Source organism: Macaca thibetana, chromosome 12, assembly GCF_024542745.1.
Source record: "Macaca thibetana thibetana isolate TM-01 chromosome 12, ASM2454274v1, whole genome shotgun sequence".
Lineage (NCBI taxonomy): Eukaryota > Metazoa > Chordata > Mammalia > Primates > Cercopithecidae > Macaca > Macaca thibetana.
The window spans coordinates 102,458,270-102,472,000 of NC_065589.1; the positions used below are offsets into that span (position 1 = coordinate 102,458,270).

The window sequence follows — 13,731 nt, forward strand, 5'->3', positions numbered from 1 at the left end:
AGGGACATGAGAATGTTTGTAGCATATCTGTGTCCTCATCTAAGTGATTTTACCCAGAGCAGTTCATGAATGTTAATGGCAGCATTAAAGGGGTGAAAGGTCATGTACTAACACCTAACTGAGGGCAAATGAGGGAAAACCATTTGTTGTCATAACTGTTGACAAGAAGATTAGGCAGTCCCCTTGCATACAACATTGCTAATCTTATTGTAATCCATAAAAGAAATAGATATAGTAAATATAATTAGATGAAGTAATTGCTGTTCAGGAGAATAAGGGCAACTGAACCATGATGTTTCCAGAAAGAAGCAGAAAGCACTCAATATTATTTTATCAAATGAACGTACCTGAAGAAGAATTGTATTCATATAATATTTGTTTTTGCATAATATACAAAACCTATTTATCTTTGAATAGTTTTTGTCTTTTCCCCAAAGGCACTAAGATGGCAACAATGGACATTTGGGTCTGTTAGAGTGAGGAGAGAAGGAGGGTGGACAAAGGCAAAAAAATTAACTATTGGTACTATGCTCAGTACCTGGGTGACAGGATCAATCATATCTTAAACCTCAGTATCATGTAGTAAACCCATGTAACAAACGTGCACCTGTACCTGCTGAATCTAAATAAAAATTGGCATAATTAAAAAAAAAAAGCCTTAGATAAATAGACCCTCTACTAAATTAATTAAATTCTAGGAATAATAAAGAAATAAAACCTTGGAAAGTTCAAATAGTACTAGTGGCTGTTTAATTGAATATTCCTGAAATAAAGCTCAAAAACTAATACTAAATTATAAAATTAAGCTATATTCTTTCATTAGCAGAGATGAATGAATTCTGCTTACCTCCAACATAAATAATACAAATGTATTTAAATGTACAATTATTCAGCAAGCAACAGGGTGAGTACATACATGCAAGCAGACAGTATATCCCAAAAATTGGATCCCAAAGTCTGCTGGTAAATCTATTACTGAAGATTAAAAATAAGTCCATTGTCCTCAATAGAAACCCTTAAAAATAGTAATCACATACTGCCATTGTAAGGATGAAACTTAACTGTAGAAAAGATCTTTTTGTACTTTCAGACTCTTAACTTACAAATTAGTGCAAATCACCTAAAAATTCAAACTCTTAATTTCTAATAAAAATTCTGAGGCTTAGAAATGAGACTTTCTGACAGCAGTCATTTGGAGTCCATAGCATCAGGTGCACATGCTTTCCACTTGACCATTGTCCTCCTGCCCCTCATCCCACTGATTCCTGTACACTTTATGGAGTAGGTGCTGCTCATGTATGGCAGCAAGAAAGAGTCTGCTCCTGGGAACCTCCCACACATGGATCTGACAAAGGTCTTATTTTAACAATTCTTATATTTCTGAACAGTATAACTTGCTACTGAGGTTTAATCAGAAGATAGTTAGGAAGACCAGAAAGTGGGGAAAAGTAGGGACTATTCATTTGACTGAGATGATTCACATCGAACATTCACAATGGGTACTGTACGCACTGAAAAATATTAGTATATTGAAAAATACATAATAGATTCCAGTAACAAAACACAAAAACACTTTCAGTATGTACAGAGCTCATTTAACTGGCTCTTTTTAAAAACAATAATAATAATTATTATTATTATTACTCTTTTGAGACACAGTCTTGCCCTGTTGCCCAGGCTGGAGTGCAGTGGCGAGATCTCCATTCACTGCAACCTTGGCCTCCCAGGTTCAAACGATTCTCCTGCCTCAACCTCCCATGTAGCTGGGACTGCAGGCACGTGTCACCACGCCCGGCTAATTTTTTGTATTTTTGGTAGAGATGGGATTTCACCATGTTATCCAGGATGGTCTCAATCTCCTGACCTCGTGATCCGCCCACCTCGGCCTCCAAAAGTGCTGAAATTACAGGCGTGAGCCTCTGTGCCTGGCCAGAAAATTATTTTTTAAGATCTTAATTTCATAAAGAAATGTCATAAACCATGGCTCTTTAATTTTACATTTTGATAAATTTTAGTTTATCTTTATAATTAAAATTAAGAAAAATAATTGTAGTGGTGTCAAAAAATATTGGTCATTGCACAAAAGAATTGACTTTTTTTTTTTCCTTGCAGCTAAAAATTCCTCCTGCAACATTTATTCAGAGTTTGAATGTGGAAATGGTGAGTGCATTGACTACCAGCTCACCTGTGATGGCATTCCTCACTGTAAGGATAAATCAGATGAAAAACTGCTCTACTGTGGTAAGTGTCCAATATGGGTTTGCTCATTTCAGATAAAGTTTTCTGATTCTTTTACAGTTTTTGGTTTGCTTATCTCTGTTTGGTTTATGTGGATAATTTCTTTAATATTTCTCATTAACCTGTTGATCTAAGGCAATTGATGTGGCTTTGCTTGTGTTAAAATGAGGTACTTTATCTCCTATTCGATAGCCATGATATTCACTAAATAATTTCTTCATGGTTTTATATCCACAAAATAGACCTTTTTATTTTATTTTATTTTATTTTATTTTATTTTATTTTATTTTATTTTATTTAAAGAGACAGAGTCTCATTGTGTTGTCCAGACTGGTCTTAAACTGCTGATCTCAAGCAATCCTCCCGCCTCAACCTCACAGAGTGCTAGGATAACAGGTCTGAGCATCACATCCAGCCAGAATATGAATATTTTTAAAAGTAGTAGCTAATCTTCTGAACTCCCTACTTATTCATCTCTAGCAGTAGGTTTTAGGTTTACTTTCCTTAAAATGTAACTCAGAAATATCAGTGGTTTTTGGATATGGACAGGCTTACTCTGAAGCAAAGTTTCACCAACAGACAATAGCACATTGTTGGGTTGTTATCAAAGTCTTGTCAGTTATATTTCTGTCTCTAGGATTAGCATGGGAGCTAGTGTCCTTTGGTACAAAGGCTCATTTCCTTAGGCACGGTCCACATCAAACATAGAATTCCACCAGCTATGCTGCTTTTGGTAACACTTAGTGACAGTCAACCTCTAACCTCCCTTAGGAGTAGAGATTAACTTTTATGCTCTAGTAAGCAGCTGAGATTTCCCTTCATTGCAACAATATTTTTCCTGGAAATCTGCCTTTGCATAATCATTGATAATCATTGTATATTTGATCCAGATTTTTAAAAAATGGTCCTGATTTATTTTTAATCCTGGAAATCCAATAGCATTGGGCTCATATGCTATGCAAAATTTAGGAGTCTATATCTGAAATTGCTACATTTTATGTCTACTTTTCTCCTCTATTCCATTATCTGGTAATAATTACACCTGAATAATTAAAGAAAAGTCAGAACAAGGGAAAGACAGGATCTGTGAGTTCCACAGACAGTCTTCTCACTCTTTTACATTACATGATAACACACCATCATTTAAACTGAGAGTCTAATGTAATTTGTCCATAATTGATATGCAACCAATATCTTAAATAATTTATCTCAAATAGCATATTCGCTTTAATGAATGGCTATATTCTATAAGATATAAAAATATTAAAGCATATAAAAGTAATAAACTCACAGGTTTGCATTTACTATAAGTTGACTTGAGATTATATTTCATGTTATTTTTATCTTTGTGGAAGTCAGATGATACTCATGTAGAGCAGGAGTTGGCAAGCATTTTCTGTAAAGGTTCAGCTGGTAAATATGTTAGGTTTTGTGGGTCATATATGCTTTCTGTCATATATCCTCTGTTGTTTATTATTTATCATCCTTTAAAAATGTTAAAACTATTGTTAGTCCAATAGCGATATGAAAACAGTCTCACAGGCTAGATCTGGCCTATGGATAATAGTTTGCCAATGCCAGGTATAGAGTATGGGCTTTGGACTCACACCTGAAGTTAGATCTTTGTTCCTAAACCTGCTAGTGTAACTAGCCTAGTGTACAAACCCTAGTGTGACTAGGGTAAGTAACATAACTCACTTCTCTGTGTTTTAGTTTTCTGCTATGAAATAGCTAGCTCTTATGAGTAGTTGAGAGTATTAAACCAGCAAGTATTTATCTACATATACTCAGTACAGAGCCTGGGGCAAAGCTGACGTTTAATACATGGCGGCTATAATTATTGTAAGTAGTAGCTTCTGCCCCAAATCAGAGAATGTCAAGAAACTTTCATAATGGTAAATAGAACTCAGAAGGTCATTCTTTCTCAGGGAATTCTGTAGATATTTTAAGATAATTTTTAAGAACAATTTATTGATATTTAGATGACTCCGTGAGACACTGATTCAGGAATACATGTTTTGTTGCTTTTTCTCCTTGTTATAAAATCCTTGCAGATAGATGCAAAGGATATAGGAAATGGATGTTGGAATGTTTTTGTTATGTTTGAGGTACATATTTATTGCTTCAGAATTGAATACGTGATATATGTTTATTTCTGTGCTACTTGACAGAATTGCCAGAAACAATAACATGGGTATAACTTGAAAAGATCTCCAGGCATGAATGACTAAAGTTAAAACACTAAGTCGGAAAGGGCCCTTGCTGAATGAACTACTCTTTGACAATACAGAAACTTTCTAATCCACAGCTTTTGTACGGCACAGCACTTGTTTTATAGATCCATAATCCAGTCATTATGAATGAAATATTATCTGTGATTTTCATTTTGTACAAATATTTCTATATGATCTCTGGTTATGAGTTTCTACTTTTATTTATAAGAAAACAGAAGCTGTCGAAGAGGCTTCAAACCTTGCTATAATCGCCGCTGCATTCCTCATGGCAAGTTATGTGATGGAGAAAATGACTGCGGAGACAACTCTGATGAATTAGATTGTAAAGGTAAATACTTGTTCCATCAGTCTCGGAGTATGGGTGTGCTAAGTGTTTCCTGAACTTTTCCAACATTCATTTCTGAGAGCTCTATGGTATATAACACCTAGTAACATCTATGGATCACATTTTGGTAAATGCTGTTGGAATGAAGTTGCTAAAGTTACTTGAAAATTCTGACTATGTTCTCTATTTCTGTTTTCTATTCGTTTCCTCACTTTAAAACACTTATAATTTCTCACCTCTTCAGTTCCACCTTCCTGGATTTGGACATTTCTACCAGAATGTGTAATATTGAATTTTCTGCTCCAAAAATGTTCCCCTTTATCACTTAGTTCTCTGATTTACTCACGATCACATTTTCCTAACCACTGTACAGGAAACTTTGGTGTTCTCCTGAATTTCTCCTTCTCACATATCCAATCATCAACACATCTTCCAGTTCTTTGAAATAGCTTCCATTTCAATCCAATTTAAGCCTGGGTTAACAGAGTATCCCTTTACCTGGTTTCCCTGCTTATACTTTTTCCATTTCATCCCGATGTCATCAGTCATGCTAATACTGTTTAACATTTTCCCAAAGTGGCTATTGGGATAGATGATGAAGCCAAATTACCTGAGTTCAAACTGCTGCCTCAACACTTATTGTCTAAATTCGGATATTGCACTTAACTATTCTGTGTCTCAGTTTCCCAAACAGCAAGGTAGGAAAAATAATGAAATAAGAATAACAATATTAAATAAGTTTAGGGCCGGGCTCGGTGGCTCAAGCCTGTAATCCCAGCACTTTGGGAGGCCGAGACGGGCGGATCACGAGGTCAGGAGATCGAGACCATCCTGGCTAACTTGGTGAAACCCCGTCTCTACTAAAAATACAAAAAATTAGCCGGGCGTGGTGGCGGCGCCTGTCGTCCCAGCTACTCGGGAGGCTGAGGCAGGAGAATGGCGTAAACCCGGGAGGCGGAGCTTGCAGGGAGCCGAGATCGCGCCACTGCACTCCAGCCTGGGCGACAGAGCGAGACTCCGCCACAAAAAAAATAAATAGATAAAAATAAATAAATAAATAAATAAATAAATAAATAAGTTTAGAACAGTATTTGGCAATAGTGAATGCTGTATTAGCACTGGCGTGTGTGTGTGCGTGTGTGTGTGTGTGTGTGTGTGTGTGTGTGTATTGCACTGATAAAGAAACCTTTAATGGAATGTCAATGTTTGCAGAATACATGATAAGTTTTAGTCTGACATTGAAAGCCTTCTTAAATCTGGACCCCACAGATATTTCCAAAGCATTATCACTTTAAAGCCTTTCCATTCAATGAACACATTTTATTGACTGCAATGCATTAAGATTCGAGACACAAAATTCATGAGATACATGCCTGCACTCGAGAATATCAAATTCTAACTGTAAGACAGCCATGTAAACAGATGAAGATATATATATCTGTGATTGCACACATAAGAACACCCATATGTCTTTTTTTGGTTTTTGGCTTTGAAGTATCCTCAAAGGTTTCATAGGCTATACTGAATTTAAGCTGAGTCTTAAACTAAAAATAAGGTAGAATGAAGGAAACAAAAGAGAATACCAAGTAGAAGGACTAGTATTGAAACTGAAAGTAATTTGATATAGTCACAGACAGATTACATATAAGAAAGTGGTAAAAACAGAAAGGGCCAGGCACAGTGGCTCATGTCTGTAATCCTAGCACTTTGGGAGGCCAGGGTGGGCAGATCATTAGGTCAAGAGATCGAGACCATCCTAGTCAACATGGTGAAACCCCATCTCTAATAAAAATACAAAAATTAGCTAGGCGTGGTGGCAGTCGCCAGTAGTCCCAGCTACTCGGGAGGCTGACGCAGGAGAATCGCTTGAACCCAGGAGGTGGAGGTTGCAGTGAGCTGAGATTGCGCCACTGCACTCCAGCCTGGTGATAGAGCGAGACTCCATCCCCCCACCCCCCAAAAAACAAAAACAAACAAACAAACAAAAGAGAAGGTAGAGGAAGGGGCCAGGGCATGAAGGTGCATTTTGTGCCATGAGAAGTGACTCAAACTTTATCTTGTAGTCACTAGAGAGTCACTGAAGGTTTAAAGCAGGCCAAATACAATCAAATTTACATTTCAAAAAGGAAAGAAAAGAATAGGATTGTGTTAATGAAACCTGTAATAATACGATTTGTTTGTGTAGGAATGGGGATAAGACAATAATGACAGTTTGCATTTTGAGGTTGGAACACTTGAAGACATGTAAATGAAGCTATTTCACAGGCATGTAGATAGGTAGAGATTTGGAACTCAGGTAATAGATGTTTATCAGAAATATTGATTTGGGGCACATTAAGGAGAAAAACTCAGAGGAAGTGTGGAGTAATGATTGCATGAGTAGAGTGCATCAAAATTACTTATTGGAATAAGAAATTATATACGGAAAGGTGAAGTAGCCTGCAGGACTAATAGAAGGATGTGCTTAAGAAATTATTATCTCAAGAAAGGAGGGTCATTCAGCATTTTCAAGTGCTACAGAAAGGACAAGAGGGCAGGTATGAACTTGAGGTATCCATCATATTTGGCAAATAGTAGATACTCACTTGATTACATTTATGGGTGTCATTTCAGTGGAATAGTAGAGGAAAGCAAGAGCACATAGTGTGAAGGCAGAAAATGGGTGGTAAGGAATAAAGACAGTGAATATAAACTGTTTTTAGAAAAGATTGATGGTAAAGGAAAGGTATGAAGTACAGTTGTGATGACAGGGCTATGCAGAGTTGAGGAAGGGGGCAGAATGTGTGCAAATTGTTTTGTAGCTGTATGGAACATAGGAAGTTACTCTGCCATCTTAGACAGTGTGACTTTGTGGAAACACTTGCATAGATTATCATCTAAGGTTGACACTGTAGCTTAGAAAGAGCTAATGGCATTTGCCAATTAAGTTACCTATTAACTTAATTGAAAAAGGATTTAACAAGATTTAAAAAGGTAAAATATAGTCAGACACTGGAAGTAGGAGGAGGGAAATAAATTAGCATTTGGAAGAAAGGTGGAAAAGAAATTAGAAGACCTAGAAATAGATATGTTCTGTCAATTATTTGTAAGTAGGAAAGGAAAATATAATATAGGCATTAACCCAGGTTAAAGGTAAAGCAATCAAGAAAGAATGTACCAGAACTGAGCAATAAATACAGAAAATAGATTTTAAGGCAAGATTCATCAAAATAAACTGTGGGAAGATGATACGTTACTATGGGTTTTCTCCAGAAATGAAAGTGTATTTTCAAAAGTGGTAAGTAAATTAGTCAGTGTGTTTGGGTTTATGAAATATAATACCTCATATATGGTAGGTGTTTATTATATTCTTATGTGGCTGGTTGAAGCAGTAAGTCTTCTAAAATATAAATAGATTTTATTCTACCTAATGATATCAATACCAGCTGCTGAATAACAATAAAATAACTCAAATACATATTTCCTCTTTTTCAGTCTAAACTCTTGATTTTTGTGTTGTAACTATCTTAGTCATACTCTTGGGCACAGAACAGTGCCTTCGTGAATGAAGCTTCTCTTTTAACCTTTCTTTTATGGTAAAATTATAACAGTTGGATATCTTAAAAATAAACAAGCAAAACTTATGCCTTAAAGCTGGTCACGCTGAATGCAGGACATTTGAAACTAAACTTGCTCATGGAAACACAAGTATATACTTTATTACTTAATAGAAACTAGTGAATTTAATTCAATGGACTAGCTCCTTTAGGATAAACAATTGGTAGCTATTTGGATGAAAGATTACTCTTAATTGAATCTTTTAGTTTTGACTTTTCTCTCATTTTAAGTTTATTAACATAGTGTCATTGTAGAGTACCTTTCAAGCTATAGAAGGAAAACTTCCCTGGGTCCATATACCATAAGCCAGGCTGTCTGATAAAGACTTATATTATGCAAATGTGTTTCCACCAAATATCTCCCTTATAGTACATAAAAGATGATAAAGGAAAAGGCATAGATAAGGGGTTCAGGGAAAATGGAAAAGAGGTGTCTTTCCAAGCCCTTTCTTCCAGTTGCCGCTTCTCTCTTTCTATTGTCAGTGCAATGTAGAGATGCAGTGCTGTTTTGCACATATATGCAGACATGCAAATCACCTATCACTTTTTAATCAAAATAAAATATAAAAGATAAAGTGATATAATTAGAAGTCGGGATGTACAGGGAGATTTTGATAGACTGTGGTAAGAGGCTATCGTGGAGCCATCTGTAAATTATCTGAAGTACTACTATAGTTTGCTGAATGTAGATGTCAGTAGTAATTGTTACTTTTTTAAAATTTCGCAAGAGCAGAGAGTCTATTTACAGAGTAGAAAGGGTGTTGCAATGAATTGCTTTTGGCTTCTTCTCTTTTGGGGGGAAAAAACCATGCCAAATCTTCATCATTTTTTAAATTTACTGCCCCTTTCTAGAGGCCCTTTCATGACTGAGAGCTTTAGACATCAGGCCATCTGCAGGTGCGGAGATGAGGCATTGTTCGTAAGTGTGTCATTTTGTGCTCCTCTTCTGGTTGCGTGGCAGGGTGAGTGAATACATTCAGGGAGAGTGCACGATATGCTTTCTTCCCTGTTGAGATGAGTACAAACTGCTCCCTTTGGGAAGTACGTGAAATTCCTTAGGGCCACGGAAGGAGTTTTAGGTAGACTGAGCCAGCAGTTCTGATGCTCCTTAAAGGAGGGGAAACTAGCATTTGTTTTTTCCTAAGTTTATAGTAAACCTTTGAAAAATTCCATAAACAACAAGCTAAAGGAAAAGGATAAACATAGCTGGAGAAGAAACTGGCATTCCTTCTGGATTTGTGCACCCTTAGAACCTAAGGGGTGAATTAAATAATTAAATAAAAGATGTTGTTTGAAAGTAAATGAAAGGGAGATAGGAGAGCAAACTTAATGCTTCCCCGCCCCGCCCCCCTTTTCAGTTTCCCTTTGCTACAGGTTGGGTAAGGGATGTTGGAAGAGAGAATTGACTTAAGTTATTTATAAGAAACATCCTAAGAACCGCAGAAAAGCTATTGATTTTTAAATCTTTCAAATCTCATTAAATATTTTAGCTGACATGCTAAAAAGAAAGTGGAAGAAATAGTAAAATTAAGAAAGTATTTTAGAGAGAGTGGTTTTACTTTCTCTCTTGCTGCTACTTTTGATCCACAGTCCCTGACAGATCTTCCTTTGTAGTGCCTCATTGCTATTCCTGCTGTGGCTGTAGGGTGTTTTCACTCATGTTTCATAGGCTTACTTTTTCTTTTGGACTACCTGGAGGGAAAAGTGTAGTATCTCTCCCTCGGCTTATCTTTATTTGGGTCATATTATTTTATTTTCTCTCCTTATCAGGACTCTTAGCCTGAGGAAATGTTGCCAGAAAACTTTCATATTCACTTGACAAATTAGAGATTTCAGTATCTTTCTTCCTCAAAAATCACCATATGGATGAAACAAATTCCAATACTTAACTGACTAAAACAAAGTGAAGAAGAAATATAGTTGAGGCAACAGAGAGAGAGAGGTTTTGGCACGAGATGTGTTTACTTATCTAAAGAAGTTCCTACTATTTCTGCAGATTTTTTCTTCCTCACAGGATCCTCCTTCCTTGCCCGTTAATGCAGGAGATATTAATCCCCACAATCACCTTGCTCATATTGCTTACAAAATTCTGAAACAACTTTCATCACCCTGTCTAACTCTCTGGTGGTTCTCAACCCTATACCAAATAATGCAACATGTGGAGACAGGATCAGGTACAAAGGGACAGTCTGTTCTTACTTGCACATTTTACACACTCTGATAGCCCATCCTTGCCCCTCTCCCGAGGATTCATTAGCCCTATTGTTATTTTGGAAAATAGGAGGAAAAAATTAATACATCCTGCAAGTCTTCTATTCTTTGTTCTATACTGTGAACTTCCTCCTTTATCTATTTCCTTATGCTTTTTAATATAGTTTTTTTTAAAAAATTACTACTTTCTAACCCCTCTTCTGAACTTCAAAGTTAAAGTTTCTTTTCATGTAGTTTGAGGTCCTCTATTTCTTTCTTGTTTCCAGAACTCAATCTAGGACTGTGTTCCATTTGTCCCACGTGTCCTTCCACTGTTCTCCCAAGTTATCCTTTACTTTCTCTGTTACCTCAGAACTTCCAGTACTGGTTTTTGAAACCCTATTACTGTGAAATACCCCTGAATTTCCAGTTTTCTTGACTGTCTGAAATGCCATTCCCTACATTTGCCTCTTCGTTGTCTCTGCCACTACTTCTCACTCAGACAGAGGATTCTCTATAGGAGATTGGAGGCAGATGGTGACCATGAAATGAGTGGCAAGTGTCCCCATTAGCATCTTCCTGGCATCCAAAACTCTAACTTCAAGTAGATAGAAACTCTAGTGCATTATGAGATGAACTATTATAGGCTTACTTAGGAATACTATAACTACCTAAAATGTTATTAAGCAGAGAAATGCGATATGTCTTTTAAAAAGAGATTATAAGCTATCTTTTAGAACAAAGTTAATAAGAAACTACTAGTAGATGGTGAAGCCAAAAACAAAATGTAAATGATTGACATGATTATATTCTACATTACATATTGCATTTACTATTTCTATTGAAAAAATAGAATATGAAATGTAACACAAAAGAATATAAGGGAGGTTTTGCTCTTATGGACATAAAAGAAAATAATTTGTTCTGTTTTGGAACAATGCATTTATCTCTACTTGTAAGAGTATTATCTGTTTCACATGTTGTGATATCATTTTTAATAAAAAAGTGAAGCAATTATAATTGCAAATTGTAAATAAAACATTTATTCTAATCATCATTTAAACAGATAAGTATGCAATTTTGAGATACAATTCAATATAATAAGAACCGTACATTATGAAATACAAATGACATACACATCCTTGAGTAAAATCTGCATATTTTAAAATAGCATTTTAACCATTTATGATTGATATAATTTCTATTTATAATTAAATAGGCACTTTAAAATATCAACACTAGTAAAAGTGGCATAATCAAAGGGCCCTTCAGGTTATCCTTCGAGGTAATCAACTTGTAAAAATTTGAATTTGGAATAAAAATATCACCTAAGTTAATTTAACATACATAGCATGTAATGTACCCATTTACAGCATTTTACTGGAAACCATTATATGATTATGAATGGGTAAGCAACATAGAAAGGACTATATGATTAAAAATAAGATACTTTATACAAAATGTATATAATGACAATAGCGTATTGAATCTAATTTTCATTTAAGTAGAGCAGAGAATTGGATGACTTTTATAACAACAACAATAAGGAATGACACATTTATATGTTCCTGGGCATGAGGCATCCTATTTCTTATATTAAATATTAATGATGAATGGTCATGTAACAGAGTATGTGATAGCATGGATGACTTTCTAATAGTGGTAAACTCTTCCCTCTGAGAAACAAAGCCAGTGCTCAGTGGTTCCCCCTGCCAATCTCTTTGTTCCTGTTTCTATCTCTATCTCACTCTATTATGGCAAGAAATGCTTCCCTTCTTGGCAACCAGGTTGGGATTTCCCAGTAGGTATTTAGTCAGGCATTTGTCTACTCTCATAACCTTGGAATATTGAAGGTGGAAAGAGAGAGAATCTCCAGCATTCTTTTTTTTTTTTGGCTCAGTGCTAGGGTAATATTACCACAACAATGTGATAGGAACACAGCATAGTCCCTACTCTCATGGAGCTTATGTTTAGTTAGTGAGACTGCAGGGACTTAAACAGGCAGCCTCAATGCAATATGCTAAATACCACAACAGAGAGAAGAATTGTGTGCTAGGGGAAGACACATAAGAGGCATCTAACCCACGCTTGAAGGTGGGGTTCAGGGGTCAGGTTTGGCTTCTCAGAGTTACAAAAGCAAAACCAAACAAAATTATACAAAATAATTGAATTGTTCAAAAAGTAAAAGCAAGGAGTCATTCTGTCCCATCTCTCCATTTGTTTATGTACCTGTTTCTCTAGTTTCAACCTGTGCCACAGTTGAGTTCCGCTGTGCAGATGGGACTTGTATTCCAAGATCAGCACGATGCAACCAGAACATAGACTGTGCAGATGCTTCAGATGAAAAGAACTGCAGTAAGATATTCCGCTACCTTTCATCTGTTTATGCTTGGGCACTTTTGGCATTGCATTGAACACTGTGCAAGATTTTACTGAACTTTGTCCAAAATTGGTATGTAATTAACCCCTGTTGTGTAGGATAATTACATATCTATTTCCTCAAATGAAGTTAACTTTTCTCATCTCTGTGACCTACATAGAAGGCTCATAATCTTTGCAAATGAGGTACTTTTTCATTTTTTTGTTTACCTTCTTCTAGATAACACAGACTGCACACATTTCTATAAACTTGGAGTGAAAACCACAGGGTTCATAAGATGTAATTCTACTTCACTGTGTGTTCTGCCAACCTGGATATGCGATGGGTCTAATGACTGTGGAGACTATTCAGATGAATTAAAGTGCCCAGGTAATACTAGATTTTAGAAAAACATGGGCTTTGCCTTGGAGATTTTGAGGCTACCTAGTTGTGTAGAGTAAATTTGTTAATTTTCATTCTTAATATCAATTATTGACATTAAAATTTAAATGACACAGACTAAAATGTAATTAACCTGTGCTAAACATACCACTTGATCTTTTTAAGTGAGTTAAAAAATGATAAGAAACTGTCCTAAATTTGGATCAATTTTTAATGTTTAGTTTATTAATCCTTTCAGAATTGGTGATTAAGTCTTTCAAATCTGTAATTTATAATTCTTCAACAGAATTATTACATACCTAGAAATAACTTCATAAAAGAAGAGAAACAATGTTTCTTATGACTGGCTTTACTCAGTGTTATTGTACAGCAATGTTGTAATGCAGT

General features: G+C 35.8%; 1 protein-coding gene across 3 annotated transcripts in view; it reads left to right on the forward strand.

The window, feature by feature from the left end:
* LRP1B (LDL receptor related protein 1B) overlaps window positions 1–13,731 on the forward strand; it is a 1,933,102-nt gene that overhangs the window by 1,614,377 nt on the left and 304,994 nt on the right. For all 3 annotated transcript variants that reach the window (XM_050752792.1, XM_050752793.1, XM_050752794.1), the window contains exons 46-49: window positions 2,113–2,241; window positions 4,681–4,800; window positions 12,825–12,938; window positions 13,183–13,332. In XM_050752792.1, coding sequence (XP_050608749.1) covers window positions 2,113–2,241; window positions 4,681–4,800; window positions 12,825–12,938; window positions 13,183–13,332 — 513 coding nt within the window. The remainder of the gene's footprint in view (window positions 1–2,112; window positions 2,242–4,680; window positions 4,801–12,824; window positions 12,939–13,182; window positions 13,333–13,731) is intronic.